The sequence below is a fragment of the Aplidium turbinatum genome, chromosome 6 (genome assembly GCF_918807975.1).
Source record: "Aplidium turbinatum chromosome 6, kaAplTurb1.1, whole genome shotgun sequence".
Taxonomy (NCBI): Eukaryota; Metazoa; Chordata; class Ascidiacea; order Aplousobranchia; family Polyclinidae; genus Aplidium; species Aplidium turbinatum.
This window is the reverse complement of record NC_137477.1, coordinates 25685140-25709680: the sequence shown is the minus strand read 5'-3', so window position 1 is coordinate 25709680 and position 24541 is coordinate 25685140. Positions and strand designations below refer to the sequence as shown.

The window sequence follows — 24541 nt, the reverse complement described above, 5'->3', positions numbered from 1 at the left end:
CAAAAACCCTGAATCTCTCAAACTCACAGACATACACCGGCTTCCTCAGCATCCAATCTATTCTAACAAGCAGAAACAAACAAGACCAATCATTGTCAAACTCACCAACATTTTTGACAAGCAGGAACTTATGAAGTCTCTCTACATGCTAAAAACCTTCAACGAAAAAAGGAAAACCGATGCTCAAAATTCATACGTATATGTGACTGAACATTTACCAAAAGAACTTCAACAACAAAAAAAGAAACTTTTGCCGATATTCAAAAAAGCAAAAGCGGAAAAAAAGAAAACAAACTGGTCAGTGACAGAAGGTAAATACTGTTTGTATGTCAATGGTGTGAAGCACCTATCCAGCGAAACCTCGAACTAAATTTGTACCTAATTTTATCAGGATTTATTCTTCCACGTGTTTATGTTTAGTATTATATCTGATAACTGTTGGTGTTCACCGTGGCATCCGTGTGGTTCTACTGGTTCTTTCTATACCGGCCTGGACCACATGGGTGCTGTGGTGAAAGCTGACAAGTTTGCTATTATTGTTATTTTTTTCCTTGTGTAACGTTCTGTTTGTTTCTTACCATGTCGAGCTAACTGACATAAATGAGCCTAGCGCTCGAGGCACCAATTTTTATTTCTGTTTTGTAACACTTTCAGGCACTCTGCGTGAGCGCCGCATGTACCTAGACTCTACTAAAATTGCTAACGCAACTCTACGAACTCCTAATAGATTTAACTTGAATGATTCACTTACGTCCTCACTGACTTCTAATATTAAATTGTGCAATTACTATGATCCTGATACTCCAACCTTCAGTAATAATCGACAAAAATCGCTACTGGTATTGCACGTTAATATCCGATCCATACAAAAAAACATTGATTTACTACATGAATTTCTTGAATCCTTTAAGAAAGCCCCTGACGTCATCTGTATAAGTGAAACACGGATTAGAGATGTGCCATGTGTAAACATATCACTAACAGGTTATGATTATGTGTTTAAAAATTCTCATACCTCGGCAGGAGGAGTATTGATTTATATTTCGAATAATTATAAATTTAACATTGTAACAGAATATCAAATTGAAAGTAACGAATGTGAAAACCTATGGGTTAGCATTGATATAGACTCTTCTCAATGTAAGCTTATAATTGGAGCAGTTTATCGCCATCCTAGAACTAGTCAAACTAACTTTGTTGAAGCTGTTGATGCTACTTTGTCCAAACTAAACAACTCGAAGAAAAAATACTTCATACTCGGAGATTTTAATATAAACATTTCTGACTTAAACAGATGTCCCCTTGCAAACAATTATCTTACAATGCTTGCAAGCAACGGAGTTTATCCCTTAATAACTAAACCCACGAGAGTTACTGAAAAATCATCGACCATCATCGATCATATCCTTACCAATGACATCTCTCATTGTTTAACGCCGGGAGTTATTAATTACGATATGACTGACCATTATCCAGTTTTCTGTCTCATCACGAGTTGCAATTCCTCATCTAAGTATTCAACAACCTACTCACGCGACAAACGAAGTTTTGAATTGGAAAGTTATTGCCAAGAAATTTCTGATTGTGTGGAAAAATTCATGCCTTGCCTTACGGCTATATCATCTGTAAGTCTAAACGATAAATTCTCCGAGCTAATTGAAATAATCAAAAATGTAATAGATAATCATGCACCCCTTAGAAAAATCTCGCGTAAAAAGGCTAAATTGTATAGAAAACCCTGGATATCTAAAGGAATTTATGTGTCCATTAAAAATAAGCAAAAGATGTATAAAACTCATTTCTTAAAGGGCAATGACATAAGTAGGTTCCTTTACAAAAAGTACTCTAATAAACTAACAAAAGTAAAATCTTTAGCAAAAAAGCATTACTTCGAACAAAAACTATATACAAATCGTAATGATGCCAGGAAAACATGGCAAACTATTAACTCGCTTTTACCAAATAAAAAATCATCCCAAGCCACTGTTGGTACTATTAATGTAGAAGGAACACAGATCTCCCAACCAAATATCATAGCTGATAATTTCAATAATCATTTCTGTAAAATTGGAAAACACTTGGCCGATAATGTTGAACCCAGTAATGATGATGATTATCTCAGGTACCTAAATAATCGAGTCAAATCTTCCATCTATTTCGAACCAACGGATGAAACTGAAGTAGACAATGAATTACGTCTTCTAGATACTAATAAAGCGTCTGGTTATGATAATATATCGCCATATTTTATCCGACCTGTAACAAGCATTATCGCACCTCCTTTGACAGCTTTGATCAACTATTCATTCTCATATGGCATTTTTCCAGACAAGTTAAAAGTTGCCAAAGTTATACCAGTTTATAAGTCAGGTAACAAACAAGATGTATCTAACTATCGACCTATCTCGTTGTTATCGTGCTTCTCAAAAGTATTCGAAAAGATAATATTTAAACGGATTTCCTGTTTTATTGGTAAAAATTCTGTACTCATTCCTACGCAATATGGATTCCGTACTAATCGCTCTACAACACATGCCGCTCTCGATATCATCAGCACTTCCTATGATCAAATGAAGACCAAAGATTTTACAGGGCTTGCTTTCTTGGATCTAAAAAAGGCTTTCGATACTGTTTGCCATAAACGACTCTTGCGCAAACTTGACCACTATGGCATCCGGGGAGTAGCAAACGACCTTGTCGCATCCTATTTGAATGACCGTCAACAATATGTTGAGATTAACAATTACTCTTCCACTCATCAGCTTATTGAGTACGGCGTTCCACAGGGATCCACACTAGGCCCACTGCTCTTCTTGTTATATATAAATGATTTGTCCAATAGCATATCATCAATACCAAGATTGTTTGCGGATGACACTTGTCTCATTGTCAAAGCTGAAAACTTACGTCTGTTAGAAAACAAGCTCAACTCGGATCTAGTCGAAATTAATAGCTGGATAAATGCCAACAAGTTAACTATCAATGCTTCCAAATCAAACTTATTAGTAATTCCGCCAAAAAAAAACTACAGTAATCTTGATAAAATCAATGTTCTCTACAACGGTGATAAATTAGAAATAGTTGACCACGCTAAATATCTTGGAATAACTATTGACAATCAACTTTCATTTAAACCCCACATTGATGATATAAAATTGAAACTTGCTCGGTCCGTCGGCATCTTGTATAAATTGAAATCTTTCATTCCTCCGAAAACAAGACTTCAATTATATCACTCGCTTGTGCATCCTCATATACAATATGCAATATCAATATGGGGTTCCACTTTTAAGACGCATGTCGACAAACTCCAAACATTCCAAAACAAAGCAATAAAAATAGTCGCGGGAGGTCGATGGTCCGATCACGTGACTCCATATTTTAAACAACTAAATGTTCTTAAAATAAAAGATTTGTTCAAACTCGAAACTTCAAAATTAATGCACAAATATGAAAACAATTCACTACCATGTACTTTTTCTAATTATTTTAAAAAAGCAAAAAATGTACATTCTCGCAATACCAGAAATGCAATTGACAAGGATAATTTTTATGTTCCTCAATATTCATCTTCAATACTTCAACGTAGTTTCAAGTATACAGGAGTGGAAATTTGGAATTCAATCCCATTGGAAATAAGAAAAAAATCACCTAATTCATTTAAAAAAATTTATAAAAGTTTACTACTATCATTTTACCAATGATGATCTTCAGGACTATGTAGAACTTATATTACATGATGTATTTTGTGTTCATTCAAGCAATTATACCGTAAATTTATGTTTTAGATTCTTTTGCCTCGCTTCATTGATGTTTAATTTGTTACTTTTTCTTTTGTTGAGGGTGGCTGCTCGACTAGAAGACCTTCCAGGTCACTTCGCAGCCACCCGTTGCAGTATCCACACATAACACATTTTACGTTATCGTTTGTTTTATCCGATTTTGTTGAATATGTGTGTTTATACTCGCAACAAATAAAATGTCAATCAATCAATCAATCAATCAATCAATGATCCGTGTCTACATATTTATGTTGAAAATCATCATTAGAAACATTAGCAACTTTTTGAGACATATCACTAATACTAACAATGGAACGTATAGCTGTTTTTCCATTGTGTTGAGATTCAGTTTCAGGATAAGCATATTTATTTTTTGCACAAATTCTTTTTTCTATTTCTTTGCGAGCATTAATAGTTTTTCGACGTTTTGACCAACGCGATGACATAGCAATTCAAATGTACTGTAGTTTCAACTCACCTTCCCACAATAAAAGGTGTACTTGGTGTAACGGCGTTTATTGGATGAATCTGGACGCCGACGGGTACACAAAATGGCAGTAGTTTAGTGCTGTCTTTGAACGCGTCACATAAGATACGATTTGCAGTAATGAGGTTTATAGTAGAGTTGACATTGATAGTTGACGGGTATCCAGTTGCGACGGTTTCTGAAGACAATATTAAAAATTGTAAATAGAAATGGAGAATTAGCTGTTGTTTTTCGTGTATAAAGAAGACCACGTTGCGTAATCACAAAACAATAGACGAGAACATTAATCTGACGTAAGCGGATACTCAGAATACAAACTCTTAACCAGTAGGTCGCCAAAATACGACATAATTGATCATATAAAGAACAATATCTTACCAAATAATTGTAGCATAGGCCTACAGATCTTCACAAGTTCATTTCTGCACTTTGACAGTTGGCATAATTACTAATACTATCTATATACTGTATATGCAGCAGCAGATGTCTTGACTCTATACACTAATCTAATTGTCTTAAACTGTGAAATACGTTGCAGCCACCACTCAATATCTGTTTTATTTTGATGGACAAATTCAGATCGACAGAGAGCATGTGCCGGTTTGACCAGTAAACTGGTCTGACCCGTAAACGTACGATAACTACAGTAGTAAAAATTACGTCAAGAGACGCACAAATAATTCCTTCAGCTTGGAGAAAAAAAAAGTTTTTGACAATTTCAAGCTTGACTGAACAGCGACACAAAACGATAAAAACACACGGTTACACTTACAAGACGTAGTATAATATAAACGAATTGTAACATACCCCTACCAATGTATGAATTAAAATGAATTTATTTTAAATCTTCAATATAAGTTAGTCTACATCAATGGTTCTTAACCTTATTTGTTTTGTTTACCCCTTGCCGAATAAAAAAAGTAAAATTTACCCCCACCGTTTTGGTGGCCCCTTAATTGTGATGCATCATGTCCAAGTGGTTAACGCGTTGGGCTCGCAGTCGAGAGCCTGCATGTTCGACTCCAGCCACCCGCACTTGCTGTTGTTTCTCTGGGCAAGAAACTTTACGATAATTGCCTCTACCCAGTGATCGATTTCGAGTAATGGGTGGTACCAAATTTAAATCATAAGTAGCAGGGCCGGATTTAGCTGATGGGGGGCCGGGGCACTTTTAGATCGGGGGGCCCCCCGTGCAAAAAAAAATTTCGCGCCTACGGCGCAAAAAACCACCTTTACGTCTACAGTAGCATTAATCCAGCACTGCACAGCATTTTGCAGAAACGTCACAGGCTGAAAGAAAAAAATTAACACAAAATCACATTTTTTCCACGTAGGGAGGCCCTTCAGAAGTCGGGGGACCCGGAGCACCTGCCCCCTCTGCCCCCTCCTAAATTCGGGCCTGATAAGTAGAGTAGACAACCGGAAACAGACATTGCCATCGGCTGCAGCGTGGGTCAGGTGTACGTCGGAAGGCGTACACCGATGCATAGCGCTCAAGTCCGCTTTCCCGCAATGCAGGATAAAGATATGAAAAACAAACAAACAAACAAAGTGTCCAGTCAACCATGCGAAGAAATGCAAAACATCCTTTTTTGTCTGGATTTACCTTGGCAAATATAAAACAAACTGTTTATTTGCCAAAGACACGATTGTTCTTGAAGGGATCCTGTGAAAAATAATTACTCAAATATCTTAAATAACTATGATAAAAGCACACAAGAATGTTTCAGTTTTTTTCTTTTATTAATAACTGACACGCAATTTCAACAGTCAATCAGTGAGACTTTTGTGCTTGCTTTCCACGAACAATTTTGGAGAATCTTGGAACAGTCGTTGAAAGAGCTACTCGCATGTCGTCTTTGGGAACTAAGCGAGATCGATGCTTTGTTTTAATAGTCAACTATGAAAAGAACCTTGCTTCACACAGATAAGTAGTTGGAAAAGGTATTATAACTTCAAATGCACGCTTAGTCAGCGTAGGAAACTCTTTGACTAATCACACCAAAACTTGGAAAAGTCACCATTGCACGATAAGAATTTGGAACAAAGCGTTATTGAACATTGAAGATCAATCAATTGATCTTTGCAAAGATCATCGTCAGCAATACTTTCTAACTTGGCTTCGAAGGGATGAGTTATCCAAAGAGCAGTAGCCTACTGTTAAAACTTTCACCTTCGAAGTACCGTAACCGTCAAAGTTGTTTTTTAAGGCAGCAAGGTGCTGGCATATTTCGACTTCGAGGTCAAAAATCTCGTTGCGACTTCTACTGACTTTCCAAACATCAAATGTTGGAAAATAATAGAATGAATGAATTCCTCATTCAACTCTTCTACTCTACAGATCTAATTTTGTCTGAAAGCCCTGAATTGTATCATGTAGGCTATATATATATAATGGTAACACTTTTTCCTTGCATTTGCATAATGAGCTGGTTCAAACTTGAAAAAACGTCTGTCAAGTAAGCCAATGCACCAATAAATTTGTTGTCGCCAAAGTGCTTAACGGGGATTTGCGTTCTCGAAAAAAATCTCGATTTCAACATGTAGTTCGAAAACTCGAGACAAAACAAGACCCCGAGAGAGCCACCGAACTTCGGTGTGATAAAGGAGAACAGCAGAAATTTGAATCAAAATCGAGTGCAACACTACCAGTTTTTTGATAACTTGGTCTACATCGAGTGCACAATTGTTTGACCTTTTGAAAGGTTCACTTAACCTTTTATTCACCAATACCATCTAGATCGCTTCTAGCACTAGTTGCAACGTTCATCTGATGAAATTGAAAGTAAAGGCAACAACAAACAGGATGGTTTATTGCTTATTCATCAGATGAACGTTGCAACTAGTGCTAGAAACGATAATTGTCCTGATGAACACCCAAACTTTTCAGTATTCAATACCATCTAGCTAGATGACGCATAATTTGGATATTGGCCGTTTTACCATATTATGTTGGGTCTACAAGCACAGTTCGACCAATTCCGCTCTTGTCAGGATAAATTTCTACAACCTTACTCATAGATCGTTTAGAGCGCCGCTGAGAGTGGTCGATCAATGAACAAGAAGATATATTTTCTTCTGGAGCCATTTTTGTGGCTGGATAATTTGAGGCAAATATTGCCTGTTCTAACTTTGCCAAAATTGATTTGCTATTTATTGGATTTGCACCCACCGACGTTGAAAGTAACATCAGTCTCTCTTTTCAAACAACCTAGGGGAAAATTTTGTAAAGGACATAGCCTACCATCAGTAGAAGATTAATTGGTGTTAGAGGCTCATTATCGCGAGGGTCAAAAGTAACCTGTACCGGAACGATAGGTTTGGAGTTTATTATATTATTGATTCCACTTCAACCATCATCGTGTGGTCGTCCCAACTCGTCCCAACCACTTGTTCCCTTAAAATAGCTGTCAAAATTTTTTTATTGAACGTTTTTTTTTTCATCTTCCATCCTGAAATTTTCTTCCATCCCATTTCCATTCTACCATAGAAATCTTCCATTCATCGTCGTCGAATTTTATTTTTTAACGTTTAGGTTTTGAGGGGCAGTTGTTTTGTAGTACCCACTCCAGATAACTGGCTAGCTGCATACGTGGCAGGTTGCACATCTCACTCCACTTCTCAGGGTCACAAAGAGTCAGATCTCAATAAATTCCACTCTCGACAATCTTTTATTATTATCGCTCTCCAATTTGACTGGCCTACCAACCCCACGTCTTCCTGGAATTTGTAAATTACGGCCAATTTCAATGCACTGTTAGATCTTTCTACATGTGCAATTGTGCATACCAGCGGAGCCTTTTATCATCAAGAATCAGCAGTCGATCTAGCAACACGGATGATCGCATTGTGGTCAGACCATTGTTGTTGTTGCATTGTTGGACTTCACATAACATATTTGTCGAAAGCGCACACAAGTATTATTTATACTGTACACTCTTTTTGTAAGACCAGTGGCGTGATCTTAAGACCGGCAACAGTTCTCTGAAAGCTTTTTAAGCTGATTTTACACGCGACGTTATTGTATAATCGCATCCTCCTGCTGCGGAAAGTATATCTCCAAGATCAACCAATTCCACCATTTTACTTGAATCTTTCTCAGTGCCCACCAGATAACTTTACAAGGAAAACGATCAAAATGCTTTTGGAGATCTACGAACGCCATTATGCAATACAATTGTTTATTTCATGACAGATATTTTTCTTGTAGTTGTCTAACAACAAAAATTGCATCAGTTTATCTCCTGCCAGGGACAAAACCAAACTGTGAGAGCCATCAAGAGTTATACTTTCTTCCCGATATGACTTATCTAAAATTCTCTCCACAATTTTCATGACTAATTGCTCTGTCAATTTGAGTTCACAATAATTTAACCTCTCCAATGCACCCCCTTTATCTTTGTAGAGAGATACAATGATGCTCCGCTCCCAGTTTAAAGGAATCTTACTATGACAGGTAATTGAAAATGCAAGATCACGGATCAATGATGCAACTGCATTACGTACCGTTTGGTGTTTAGTAAAAACTAGAAGACCTATATGTCTGTGGTCTTGCGTTTTCGGTCTTTGCGTTTTCGGTCAATTCATGTGAAACATTATGGGCATCTGATGTACATAAATGGTTGTTTTTTTTTCGATGCATCCATTGCCTCCACTGTATCATCAACAAGTTTTTGTGGGTTGGTGGAGCGTGGGAGCGGCTGCGTTTGAGTGTTTCGTCTTTGCGGTGATTTCTGTCTCCTGTGTTTGGAATTTGTAGCAGGACAAGCTTAAGCCTATATATTCTATCTTCCATCACTTGGTGCTGCTATTTTGCAAGGAGCTTAAGCTTTATTAAAATTTAAAGGGGCACCTTGACTCAGGGCTGAAGTGCTGCTATAAAAGAGGTACATGGCTCTACAGCTCCTGAGCTGTTAGGCTTTACTCCAATGGCTCCATGCTCCGGAGGTGTCAGATTTTATACATCAGTCGCTCCGGCTCCGAAGGCGCAACACTTTACATCAGTCGCTCCGGTTTCAGCGCTGGAGAGAAAATAAAGACGAGTGTCATCTTCTAAATAAGTACATTTTTTTAGCAGTAAACACAATGGAGTTTTTCTAAAACGCTGCCCTTTGAAACAAGGACAAATTTTGGAAAAAGACGGTATACAAATTATACGAATGTTTCCAGATGCACACGTGTAAAATGAAACAAAATGGACGAAATATTAGCGATTTTGACATGAAAAAGAACACGTAATCACAGATCCCAGAAGCTCAAAATGAAATACAATTATAGATCCAGATAGCTGCCAACATAACAAGTTTTTGCAGTGAAGTGAAACAGATGGTGCAGTTGACTTGACCCTAGTGAACAGGAACGGATCCAGGGGGAACTTGGTCATGTGCCCCCCAAAAAAATCGGTATAAAATATGTAATCATTTTGAATCTGTTTAGTTAAATGACGAAGGCTTCAATGACACATTAGGAGATTGTCGGACCACTCGCCATGCGACAATTTGGCAAGTGCTTCAACTCAGCAAGAACATTTCAGCTACTGCCAATTAGTCAACAAGTGAGATTTACGTGCTCTCGTCGGACTTGCTTGGTCATCGCTTATCAAACTTATTTTGGTGGCTTGTGGCATTCCAAGTTTCGGCTTGATCAGTTGTTGCTTGCTCAGTTTCATCATTTACCAACTTCAGGCACTTGCTGAAATGTTGCTATAGCTCAGTTGTCACTGATTGCTCATTTCACAACTACTGACTTATAGGCGACTCCATTATGATGGGTAAACTCATCGCTAAAAATCGACATGTGTTCCTCGTTTGATAATTTCAACTATAGACTAAATCATTGTCTCCAAGATAAGGGAGTTTGGTGAATATACTGGCTTAAGAATTGCACTGCAACGAGCCATAGGTCTGTGTAGCAGAATCCAGACCTGGATAGACCAACAGTTGCTTTGCACGTGAATAAAAGTCTGCAACTGACCAAGTAGGTTCTTTGTGACAGCTCTGGTTATAACATATGATGAGCAGCACAGATACAATGTTTTGCGCTCTCATTAGATTAGCTATCAAGTTCTCAACTACTTTTTAGATAAGGGTGTAAGAAGTAATAGCTGCCAGCTGTAACCGGTTAAGGACCTAAAATGGAATTCTGTCACATATCAATCTATCATTCTGGCATAATTAAGCAATTTTCTGATCAGTTACAAAAATATATGCAATGACAGATTGAAATTACACTTTCTTACTGGAAGGTTGTGAAAGTAACATGATGATGTTATAGCCTAAGCGTAAAAAAGCTTACAGAAAGATAAATTCTAAAATTGCAAGAACACCTGATGACCAGAGAAAAACTGATTTCAATTTTTGATTCAGCGCCCTCAAATTACCCCAAAACCGCATGTCTTAATGTAAATGGCATAATTTAAACCAGCAACAAGCAGTTTTGAAAATTTTACGTTAATATTTCGTTTACTTGTGTTCCTTTATTTCGTCATGCGTTCTTTATTGTTTTGCACTCGCCTGCACTGCTCGCCAAAAGAAAAAAGGATTCGTAACTGGTAGCTAAGTCGATTTGTATTCATTCCAAAATTGCTTATTTCAAAAACAGTCACAAATCGAAAGTTTAAGAGTTACTGTTACAGTGCAAGTGAAATTGTCTAAAACGCACATTAAAGTAGCCTACATTAATACACATCAAGCATATTAAAAGCACATACAAAAACCAAATCAAAAATCGTGTGTCGTCTTGTTGAAGCAATCCAACAGAAACTTATAGCCTACTCATCTCATTTTACAAATGTTGTAGACTATGTCTTAATCATCATCATCATTCGTTCAGTCGATTTGAATTGTCGGTCATTCAATATAGGCTATCTTCTCTCTTCACAGATGTACAGTTTTGCCTTTACCAAACGATACTGTATCAATATCGGATTGCCCTAACACAAATTGTAGGCTACAGTCTTGCCTTTACCAAACTGTATTGCACTTATATCAGATTGCTCTTACACAAACTGTACAATTTTGTCCTTACCAAACGATACTGTGTCAATATCGGATTTCCCTTACACAAACTGTACAGTGTGCACTGTGCAGTCTTGCCTTTAGGCCTACCAAACTGTATTGCACCAATATCGGATTTCCCTAACACAATCTGTACAGTTTTATCTTTACCAAACGATACTGTATCATTATCAGACTGCCCTTACACAACCTGTACAGATTTGCTTTTACCAAACTGTAGGCTATTCCACCAATATCAGATTGCCCTTACACAAACTGTAGCCTACCGTCTTTTCTTTACCAGACTGCACTGTGCCAATATCGGATTGCTGTTACACAAACTGTACAGTTTTGCCTTTACCAAACTCTATTGCACCGGTATCACATTGCCCATACACAAACTGTACCGTCTTGTCTTTACTAGACTGTACTGTGCCAATATCGGATTGCTCTTACACAAACTGTACAGTATTGCCTTTACAAAATTGTATATATTGTATCAATATCGGATTGCTCTTACACAAAGTGTACAGTTTTGCCTTTACCAAACTGTATTGCACCAATATCAGATTGCCCTTACACAAACTGTACAGTTTTGCCTTTACCAAACCTTACTGTATCAATATCGGATTGCCATTACACAAACTGTACAGTATTGCCTTTACAAAACTACACTGTACCAATATGGGATTACCCTTACACAAAATGTACAGTTTTGCCTTTACAAAACCGCACTGTGCCAATATCGGAATACCCTTACACAAACTGTACAATTTTGCCTTTACAAAACTGTATTGCACCAATATCGGATTGCCCTTACACAAACTGTAAACTTTTGCTCTTACCAAACTGTATTGCACCAATATCGGATTGCCCTTACACAAACTGTATAGTGTTTCCTTCACAAAACTGTACTGTGCCGATATCGGATTGCCTTTACAGAAGCTGTATAGTTTTTCCTTTACAAAACTGTACTGTGCCGATATCGGATTGCCCTTACACAAACTGTAGGCTATAGTTTTGCTTTTGCAAAACTGTACTGTGCCAATATCAGATTGCCCTTACACAAACTGTATAGTTTTTCTTTTACAAAACTGTACTGTGCCGATATCGGATTGCCCTTACACAAACTGTATAGTTTTCCTTCACAAAACTGTACTGTGCCGATATCGGATTGCCCTTACACAAACTGTATAGCTTTTCCTTTACAAACCTGTACTGTGCCGATATCGGATTGCCTTTACACAATCTGTATAGTTTTCCCTTTACAAAACTGTACTGTGCCGATATCGGATTGCCCTTACACAAACTGTATAGTTTTCCTTCACAAAACTGTACTGTGCCGATATCGGATTGCCCTTACACAAACTGTATAGCTTTTCCTTTACAAACCTGTACTGTGCCGATATCGGATTGCCTTTACACAATCTGTATAGTTTTCCCTTTACAAAACTGTACTGTGCCGATATCGGATTGCCCTTACACAAACTGTACAGTTTTCCTTTACAAAACTGTGCTGTGCCGATATCGGATTGCCCTTACACAAACTGTATAGTTTTTCCTTTACAAAACTGTACTGTGCCGATATCGGATTGCCCTTACACAAACTGTATAGTTTTCCTTCACAAAACTGTACTGTGCCGATATCGGATTGCCCTTACACAAACTGTATAGCTTTTCCTTTACAAAACTGTACTGTGCCGATATCGGATTGCCCTTACACAAACTGTATAGTTTTCCTTCACAAAACTGTACTGTGCCGATATCGGATTGCCCTTACACAAACTGTATAGCTTTTCCTTTACAAAACTGTACTGTGCCGATATCGGATTGCCTTTACACAATCTGTATAGTTTTCCCTTTACAAAACTGTACTGTGCCGATATCGGATTGCCCTTACACAAACTGTACAGTTTTCCTTTACAAAACTGTGCTGTGCCGATATCGGATTGCCCTTACACAAACTGTATAGTTTTTCCTTTACAAAACTGTACTGTGCCGATATCGGATTGCCTTTACAGACGCTGTACAGTACAAACTTTATAACATTGTATTGGGCCGATACTGGGTTTGTACCGGAAAAACTGTACCGTTTCTCGATACAATACGGTACGTAACCGGTATCGGCCCGATACGGTGCAAACGTTACCCATACACCCCATACGCGCCGATACAAAAACAGTATAGGCCCGATAATGTGATGTTTACTGGGTGGGTACTGAGAGAGAGTGAACTGGCAATCCTGAGAAGAACGGAAAGGTCAATGGTGAGAGCAATGTGTGGGGTGAAAACAAGAAGGGAAAAAAGGACTGAAGAATTGTTGGATATGCTAGAGATGAGAGAGACCATAGACCAACTGGCAAGGGCAAATGGAGTAAGATGGTATGGACATGTGATAAGGAGGGAGGAAGGAAGTTTTCTTAGAAAGGCACTAGATCTAAAGGTGGATGGGAAGAGGAAACGCGGTCGTCCAAGAAGAACGTGGAAACAACAAGTGAAGGATGAGTTTAAAAAAGTCGGACTGAAGGAGGAAGATGCAAGGGACATGGTGAAATGGAGAAAAGGGATTAAGACAATTGCTGCGCGGAAACAATCGGCCACCCCCACTAGTGGGGAACAAACCGACGATGGATTATGATGATGATGATGAGCCAGGGGCTCCAAAAGAGGGGAAGTCGAGCAACTTTTCCCCCTAGCACAGCGGTTCTCAACCAGTGGGCCATGGCTCACTGGTGGGCCATAGAAGCATTTTGAGTGGGCCACAGACATATTTTAAAAACTGAAAGATTTATTCAAACATTTTGTTTCATTTTTGTCACTAGGCTATAGTCAAATTTACATTTGTGTGTTTGTTTAGTTACAATGAATGATGCTGCTGTTTTCAGCTACAAAGTGGCAATAATCATTCTAATTTTTGCAGCATACAGTTTTACATCACCTCAGTTTTTACAACACTTTATGATGTAATAGACTACCAGTTTGTGGTTACAATTAAGCCATCTTTATAAGCGGTAGTCTTAATTGTTGAACTTCTGCAGATCCGCTTTTTAGTAGGCTACCCGCAGCATTTCATTTTGTGGATTATTTTGGGGAGGAATTGACAATACAGTACTTGAATCTTTAAGTTTGATAAAAATTACATTCAGTATGCAGCCTACCAGGGTCGCCGGAAGCTGGGGGCAGGGGGGCAATGATGCCCGTTTAAAGTCATGTAAGCTACTGCACATTTTGCAATATAACAATTTCTGCTATTCGGTTTTAGCCTAATTATAATGTTTCATTGTTGCCTCAAAATAATATTCACCACACAAAATTCTGTATCACAGTAAGTTACATCATTATAACATAGCACGATGCCGTTCCGTGCTATTGTTCTTTGCCTGAAAGTTCAAAAAAATGGCCTTTCAGCCACAAAAGTGCCCTTTTTTCATAATCTTGCCCCCCCAGTCAAAAATCGTTCCGGCGCCCCTGCAGCCTACATCAATTTTTGACAACAGAAAAGAAAAAGGACAATGCGTATTATGTTGTAAAGTTCTTAGTCATCCAAATTACAAGAAGGATGAAGATGTGAATTTTTTTAACGAAAAAAAGATACTGTGACGCGTCAGCGCCTGGATTCAACAAGGGGATTCCAGCAACATTCCAAAGGCAATGTTCTGCTGCTTTTTGTTTATAAACCTTATTTGTAATTTTTTTCTCACATAAAAACTGAATGGGCCACAGAACTTTTATGCAAACAAAAGTGGGCCACGAAAGAAAAAAGGTTGAGAACCACTGCCCTAGCATAACATTGTAAAGGAAAAATGAGTAGTTTTTCGTTTTTTCCACGTTTGAAGGGGGCCCATTTTTGCCACTAAAATGATAGTGTACCAACTTAAAAAAAAATAAATTTTTGAATGAAATAGGCAGTTCCAAGCATTTTTCGATCATAGTATATATGTAACTTCAAATGTATCTCATCAAGAACGAATCATTCTCGTATTAAGGTAAGCGATGTTAAACTGCTTCAAGACTTTAAATTTGATGCTGTTAAGCTTACTGATTTCTGCATTATCAATTTTCTATTGTTTTAACTTAAAAACTGGTGCTGCTGCGTTTGGCTAAGCGTGTGGCCTACTATTTTTGCTTGACCAACATAACCTTGACTTCAAAAACTGCGTTGGCCAGGCGTAAGTCCGCCCTGTTAGCTCAGTGGTTACGCGCCCGGCTCAAGATCACGCAGCACTGCTTTGACTCTCGGGGTCATATCATTTTTGGAGTAATTGATCTACTGTAGCTTGTGTCATTTTCAAGTGTAACCAGGCCAGATAGGAAATTCAAAATAAAGCTGCCTCATTCAAGAAGCCTACTTGAGCAGTTTCAAATCCATGCTTTTCTGCATTTTGTAGATTACAATTCTACATTACAAGCTTCAGAGACCAAAGGAGAACACAGCAAGTAAAATAGTCCGAGGTGAGGTCTTGGTGTGATGTTTCTGCTGATTAAACTCACGCTGCGAGTAAACCAAACAGGAAGAAATTTTGAACAATTTTTGTCCGAATTAAATGCTCATTTTGCGACGGCATTTTTATTGCCGTAGCAGAATGGCCATTATGACGTTTGCGGCGGCATTTACCACGGCAATTGTTGTGTGCCGCCGCTAATTTCGAGGACTGTGTATATAACACAATTTCAAAGTAGAATATTGTCCAAAGCCTGAGAAAACAAAACATTTATAAACACATCATCCAAGCAGACTGTGTTAATCCAACAAAGTGCATGTGCATTGTTGCCATAACGATGACTTTTTGCGATAGATTAATCAGAGTTTCCAGTCACTTTTCCTTTTTTTACCACATTTCTTTCTATTGCGAGTGACGGATTATGTTGTGGCTGACAAGTCAATGTAGAACCATCAACTTTCAAAACGGCATATTCCTTTGGTGTCAGTTCCAAGTGAACAGTTGGAAACAGTATATGACGTAGGTGATGCTTAACTGGTTAAGCATAATGTCATGCACTGCAACTAATATATATTTGCAGATTGTAAGTTTGCACATGCGTGATAAACAGTAAACACCAGTAAAAAGAAAAGAAGTCATAAATATTCCTTGATAAAAGTTTTTAGAAGTCAGTATCTTCAGTTTTGCAGTCACGAACTCACTCACCTAACAAACTGGTGACCATGTCGTTCTTGATTGTCCCATTTACAAGGCACCAAATGGACTGCATGGTACAGTAGCACTCCATTAAGCTACACTCACATGGCTTACCATCACCTGCCCTGAAATGTGAATAATCCTGTCTTAAATAAAAGAAGAAGTGATAAGTAGTAGTGCTAGAGCTCGACCGATATCACTTTTTCAGGCCGATACCGATATTTATGAAATTTTTAGGCCGATACCGACATTGGCGTAATTTTTTTTAAAAATTTGTTGAAATTAGGGGTGCTCTAAGTTATCTTACGAAAATTGTCAATATAGGCTAATCAATTGAAAACCTGACCGATGGAAAATGTTAAAACAAATGACTCAATCTAATAGTAAATTCAACCATGTTTAGCCTACGTCATGAAACGTCGAATCAACATAAAAGATAATTTTGTCGTATGTGTAATCGAATAGACTGCAACGGTGTGTCAAACGATCAGATAGAAATGAAAACAAGTATTACATGCGAGGCGAAAGTGATCTTACATTGAATATTGAAATATATTCGACTTTAATTTGTTCACGTCTGCCTTATAATGCGGCTTGCTATAAATTAATCACATCCAAATTTGTTTCTGCGGGTCGTTGTCTTGGAAACAAACTCCGTGACAAGTTCTTCCATGTTTAATTTCTCCGCCAATTCGCGATAACTACCTATAGGCTATAACGGCCAAATTGTTCAGTCGTTGTTGCGTTTGAGTGCTGCGAAGGTAGGTCTTCAAGCGTCGTAATAACGAAAAGGAACGTTCGGCTTCACAGGAAGAAGTCGGCATAACAATGTAAGTTACCAAAGCTGCATATATATTTGGCATTATATCGACCATTGACGGCTGTGCAATGAATTTCTGACGTAGCGTATTCACTGTCACAACATCACCGTCACGTTTGCAACAAGCGAACCACTGTTTGCGTTCACGCAGCAAATCCTTGCGTTCCCAATCACCATCATAAAATTGGCTTACTTTCGTAACATCGGCTTCTTTCATTGTGGGATTCTCTAGCAGCTCTCGTAGCAAGTCTGCCATTCGGTATGATGAAGAAGGGAAACGGCTAACGATTGCATCTGACGCCGTTTGCAGGATGTTTTTGTAGACGTTTGAGTAGAAAACAGCAATTTTCTTCGAGCCAGACAAATTGTTTTCTCTCGAACGGCACTTCTTGACGCAGTGCGCGTGTTTGTGCTTAATTGTTACGCAATAGTACAATCATGTCTGCCCTTGATATGTGTGGCGCTGCGTGCCACACACAAATGTAAAACACTGAAAATATTGCGCTTTGGTGAAACGACTTTCAAGAAAGAAAAAAAAAACGGTATTTAGCAATGCAAATTTCCATTTGAATCGGTGTATTTTGTATGCAAACCAGGACCCAGGGGTGCTCTCGCATTTATGTTGTTACCTCAGATTTTCATTTTGGGGTGCTCAAGCACCCTTCGCACCCCTGAAATGACGCCTATGGATACCGATATATTTCAACCGATATACATCAACTACGAAAAATTTTTTACCAACAAAGTTATTAAGCAACAAACCAGTCCAACAAAGTTGATGCATTGGTTGCTGTAATGGAAAAATCATTCTTAACACTAATCACAAAAAACACCAAACAAGAAAGAAACAACCAAATGCAATACTTTTTTGTGTTCAATTCAATAATCAAAGTTCAACAGTTTCAAATTGTATTATAGTTCAAAAAACATAGTTTCTCAGCATTCATGCCCGCCAAAAGAGAACATCTTTTGTCATCGTAAATCAGTCCAACACGACAGGAGTTTCTACTAGGATTCGCACCGGTGTCACCGCCACTAGCCCGATATACAGAAGCACAACCAGGCAGCACCAATTAAATAGGCAGCTAGAAGAGCGCCCTTCCACGTGCACAAAACAAGACATTCAAAAGCATACCCACGTGCTGCGTGCAAAAATGGATACTTAATTAAAACGAGAGAGTTTAATTGCCCGTTTAAGCAACTTGTGTTTCTTCTAAAGGCATGTATGACTGGCTTTGAGTGTGCTTTTACTGGCCGATGTTTATCAGCGAAAAATAGCCTATACAATATATGGGCTACTCCTGATATGGGCCGATAAATATCGGCTGACCGATATATCGGTCGAGCTTTGAGTAGTGCACATAGTTTTTCCTCAAACTAGACTAGTGAACAACAATGTAAAACAAGATTTGACAAAGTGAACTAGAGGAGTTAGGCTAATAGCCTATGCCCCCTTTTTAAAGAAGGATTTTATTAATTTTATATAGAGTACGTTATTTGATATGCTTTGGATAGCACTGTCAAAACAATAAGCAATGTTGCTACAGACTAAGCAAATACTACTGTAAGTCCATGGCTCAATGACTCCCCTCTTTGTTCTTTACTGAGTATGGTAATAGCATACCGGTATAGATAATATGGAACATATCTTACCTTAAATCTTATTTTGGCATTTTATAAACACATTGACCTATTTCATGTGTTCATAAAATGCCTGTAAAATTTTCAATGAAATGAACAATGGTAACAGATTTTAATGTGTGACAAATCATTTTCTTATTTTGTGCCAGGATACTGTTTTATTCAATTGAAATACCAGGATAGACTGTATGTTAGGTTAGTTGGCATATGTATTGCCATAGCACACATTAAAGTTGCAAATACTGAAATTATTTTGCACAATGAGTGAATGGGAAGCTATTATTGGATCCAACAAAGCAACTTCATATGGATCCTGTGTCAGGTCTACTGAGAAATCTACTGCACACTATGTAAAGCATTACCTTGGAGCATCGGACACTTTGCAAGGATTAGCATTAAAATACAATTCAACAACTGATGAACTGCGTCGAATCAATAAACTGTACAGCTCTGATTCTATATTTTTGAGAAATTTTCTGTTAGTGCCCGCACCACGTATATGTTCTGCCTCTAATATTGACAATGGTGGGGTACCCATTCCAAAATCTGAACTTGTAATTGAAAAAGAAATGGATGTTTCATCATTTTTACAGCAATTAGACTCTAAAATAAACGCAGGAAAAAAGGCTGTGAAGAATTACAAATTTGTAGATGATTCAAAAACAGATGGGTTCAGACGACACACTCAGTCTTCCAACGACACATCAACAAACCCAGCAACTGTATTTTCACATTCTAAAATAAATACGAGTGATGAAGTATTTCAGCTATAACATTTTTATTAGCATTTTAAAAATGCGTTTTTTATTAAATTATTCATTTTTCAACTGTGTTTCTTTTACGTTGACTTTGTATTAGGTGACAATGTTTACATATGTAGACATGGGTTGTGATCGTATGATGATTGATGACCTTTGTGTACCGCTGCCAGTAGAAAATAATATTTTCTACAGAGCATTGATCTCCAAGATAACAAACATTGTTGTGCATTCAAGTAGCAAATTGTTCTGATTTATATCTTGGTGTTGGTGCAAATTACACTGGTTGACAGCAAATTTTAATCAGAGATGGCTTTATGTTTTCTTAAACGTATTTGTGACGCTGATTAAAATTGCAGTTTTTTGTTTCAAAACATTATTACTGTACACCAGTAGCCTATAGCAAAGCTAAGAAATGAAAATTTATAGGATATTTTGAAAAAATTAATATGAAACAAAGTTTGGCTAATTCATAAATACAGTAGACTCCGTGGCTCACAGATAACTGGATCATTCGGTTAGCTGGATCATTTTTCTAAGTCCCAAATCACATGTGCATTTTCAATGTAAATGTATGCCGCTTTTCTGGATCTCTTTTTTCGTATAATTGGATCACTTTTGCACCGAAACTGACAGTAAAATCCCATAATTCGCACGGCATTGATTGCACGCTGAAACAGTATCACAGAGACTCGCAATGCTTTAAATGCTCTCAAGCAGGGTCTGCTGGGACGAGGTTTCGCAGACCATGACAATCTGTTGGCAAAGTTGGAAAAAAAATCAAGCCAAGTGCTTACAGCTGACTTGAAACAGGCGACTATATTGCGTTTTATTCAGCAGAAATAATACTGTATTTTAATACTGTATACATAAATGAATATTACCATTAGTTCTTATTTCATTATTTCTTTTACAACTTGGCTTGCTTTGATGACTAAATAAAACTTAAATCGGTACTGTATCTTTTCGGCTTACTGGATTAAAAGCCCTCTGCCCGAAGTGATCCAGTTAAGCGAAGTCTACTGTATTATATATTATACTTAATATGTAAAATATTAAAGTGCGAATATTTTGAAAATCTGATGTGCTAGAGAAAAAACGAGTGCAGATTTGGAATCAGCATAAAAATCACCTAGAAAAGTTTACTTGCATCTCTGATTAAAAAAATTGGTAAAAATTTGTTAACCATTGTTATTATTTAGTTGATGCGTTTCTGTTGTAAACTAGTTTTGCATTCTAGCTTTGAATATGTACAATCTAAAAAACATCACTACTCAGCAAAATCCGTCAACAGCAAAATTATGTCATTTTTACAAATGATGGATTTTGCTGTCTGGGTATAGGCAATTCCAGAGAAGAACAGTATCTGCAAGTTATTGTGGGCTGTACAGTGTACAGCCTGTACTGGTGTAGCCAGAACTAGGAAGCATGCTTATGCTCATCACAGTCTAACTGTGAAAAGCGTGAATTGAGATTATTAATTTATTACACTGTGACATAAGCAAACTCCTAACAAAGTGTAAAATACCGTAGTTAAAAGTTACTAAGGAAAATTGGTCTGCAAATATGTGACCCACCTTGCAATAATTGACTTATCCATAGTTACCTTCCAAGGCTTCCATTTATTTATGTCAGTGTGTGTGTAATTGACTTTCAAGTTTTAACCAATCATTTTAACTTACAAAAGTTAAGCTAATATTTTCATACATATTTAGGCTAATAAGTTTTGTAGGAAAGCACGCACACTTACAAAATTTTACACATTGTCAAGTATGTGTGTTTAGCAAGTTTAGGAGTTTCAGCTTACAATTTTGACTATGGCAAATTGATCGTTCGTATTCGTATGGTTACATACTTTGGAAAGATATCTTGATATCGCTTCATAATTTGTGAGTTACTTTGTTGTATGGTTTGAAAAAACAATATTCAAAAAAGTTTTGTGTTAAATATACATTTGCTGCTTTTTGTTCAGATTTTTTGCATCTTGCACAAACGTGAAGTCATGGTAATATGCATGATTCGTTTTAGTAAAATTGCATCCTTAGGTGTACCGTGTTGCATGTATCAAGCATGCTGTTGTTCGAAATCTCCTTGTCTTCAAATCAATTAGTTGGGCCACTGTAAATAGTTTGATCTCTGATTGATGTTTAATCATACCACAATTTCTTATTGCGGTCCAATCAGTAAACCAATGGTTCTAAAACCGAGGATGCTGGACTCCCGATATTATAACTCCAGTAATGAGCAGTGAAGTTGTGTTCATGTGATAAATTGTTCGGTTGTGTAAAATGTCTATTGAGTTCCACGTATCAGACACTTTATTGAACATCTGTTATACACAGTACACACCTTGATTGACACTTCTAATTCAAGCATAGTCAGCTGATCTATGATGTGTTTACTGCAACATGCTGCCTCCACATTTTGTTTAGTCAACATTAGATTCAATTACCTCACGTATCAATGCACAGGCAGAATCACTTCATGTAATTTCCTTCAGCCCACACTTATCATGCGATTAATCCATTTCTCCTATCGGTACGGTATCATTGTTTACACTTTGCCGCATTTTCTCCAAATTGCTTCATTCTAACACTTAACTTATTTGTCGATTGTCATATAACCTTGACTAAATCATTTCCTGTCACTTGCGATTGTTCGACCTCACCATTCATATAAGTTTTCGCCACAAAGACTTCGGCTTACAAATTTATGTACCTTTTTTTGCTTAATTTACATGCAGGTGGTGCATTCTTACTGTATCGTATGTGTTGTTTGTATACAGAATGTTTTTGTCATCTTGAATGGAAAAGGGAATAAATCAATGAATACAGCTTGGCTTAGTGTTGAATTGAGTTTTCGAAAGACATTTACTGTGGTGCAGTCTGTTTGCTGTGCCAGAAACATCGCATGCTTATAATTTTGATAGTACAGCCCTTTTAATTTGCATTCATCGAATGCTGACATTTGTGCCAATCTCTTGGTTTAAAGAGTCGATTTTTTTGTAATTTAGCATTTTACGCTTATTCAAATGATAATTTTGAGACTTGTGTTCTCATTCTCACACATTTTGTAAAACTGGAAATCTTTCAAACAGTAGGCGATCTTGTTTTCCCGTTATTGTTTTTCATTGGACACTTATCTTTTCATCATGAAATTGTGTTTTGTACCGTTCATTGCTTTGGAGCGCAGGTTGAAATGCTAATTTTGCCTCCTGCTCCTGGTGATATTCACAATATATTTGCTCAGCTGATTGTTGGTTTTCGAAATGACGTAAGCGCAATCATGTTCGTGTAGCGTTTGTTGGATATTGTGGTGCAACACCCGGTAACTGAATGACAATCCCGACATACTTAAACAAACTTGCAGTTTCAACGTAGAAATACGTAGCCTAATTAAACTAAAAATGCTTTTGAAGGCATACTAAATGAAATTTTCAAACTGGAATTAAGCATTAAAATGCGTAAACTGAACATTTAAGAGTACATTTCAAAAAAAAATTTCCGAACAAAATTTGTTTTCAGTGGCATAGGCAAGGCCCAAAGTCCAATGTTTCATTTATTTTTAATTTTTTCAAAATGACCAAAAAGTGGAAATACTGCTCGAGAATACGTCACTATCGACAGCAATAGGGCTACCATACGTCCTCTTTTAAGAGGATTTGTCCTTGTTTTCATGCTTATATTTTCAACGGGATTATATTGCTTGATGACGTTTCAGCGACAGCTTGTAGGCTATTTGTTTTCTAAACATTTTGTATAGGTTACCAATGTAACATGCTGATTTATAAATTGTTGTTGAATGTTCATGGAACTGTTGTTGAATGTTCATTGCCTGGTTCACTGTAAGATATTAAACGACATTTTAAAGGCCATGCTCACCTCACACTTTCACAAATAATATTCTTTTACCTACATACGTTTTAAGTTGATACAACGCTTGTACACGTTGTTGATTACCAACTGAGTTTGGTTCGTCTGTTACTTGAAACAAATGTCTATAAGTGCAATGTGTATAACCAGGGCCGGATTTAGCTGATGGGGGGCCCGGGGCACTTTTAGATCGGGGGGCCCCCCCTGCAAAAAAATTTTTTAACCCTACGGCGCGAAAATCCACCTCTACGTCTACAATAGCATTAATTCAGCACTGCACAGCAATCTGCAGAAACTTTAAAGGCTGAAAGGAAGAAAAATAACACAAAATCACATTTTTTCCACGTAGGTGGGCCCTTCAAAAATCAGGGGGCCCGGGGCACCTGCCCCCCCCCCTAAATCCGGGCCTGTGTATAACACCTAACCTCCAGCAAAAGAAATCGTGGAATAGATAGGCCTTTACAGCTTTGCAAGGAAAGGAACAGCTTTTTAGTTCACTTCGTTTTTAGCATGTTAACGGTGATATGTGCAGCCTACTGTTTTAATCATATTTCTTGCAAGTAATTTAACAATTTCGTTAAGGCTGACCATTCCTTGTTGAAAAAAGTTAAGGCTTGGCTACCTGGAGATCGTGCCTGATTTGTCACATGTTGCAGATTTTTGCGATCGTGGCTATCTGACTGAAACTGTCTAAAAATTAGGTATTTTTGTTCACTTTTTGCTGACTCTTAATAATATAAAATCATTTGTTGTCTTAAGGAAGCACTAAAAATGAGAAAAAATAAGTTAAACGTTCAGTCAATATGTTTTCTTTTTTTTTTTGAAACTTTTGCTGCGTAGGCCTATGCTGTAATGATGTAAACGATTCTTCAAGCGTAAAATTCTACTTGCTGGCGAAACGTGTCCTCTTTTTATGCGATGAAACTACGATAGGCCTAGACAGCAATGACAAAAGCCACGTTACCACATCTGATGTTTTGAGCAAACTGTCTGATGTTTTGATGTTGAAATCTGATGTTTTAATGTAGCTTACATACATAGCTTACAG

General features: G+C 37.5%; 1 protein-coding gene across 1 annotated transcript; it reads left to right on the top strand.

Annotated features, from left to right (window-relative positions):
* The first annotated feature begins 19041 nt into the window (after positions 1–19041).
* On the top strand, positions 19042–23452 carry LOC145772060 (lysM and putative peptidoglycan-binding domain-containing protein 2-like). Its single transcript, XM_082583871.1, has one exon. It carries the CDS (start codon positions 19124–19126, stop codon positions 19634–19636), a length of 513 nt encoding a protein of 170 aa, XP_082439997.1. The 5' UTR covers positions 19042–19123; the 3' UTR covers positions 19637–23452.
* The last annotated feature ends 1089 nt before the right edge of the window (positions 23453–24541 follow it).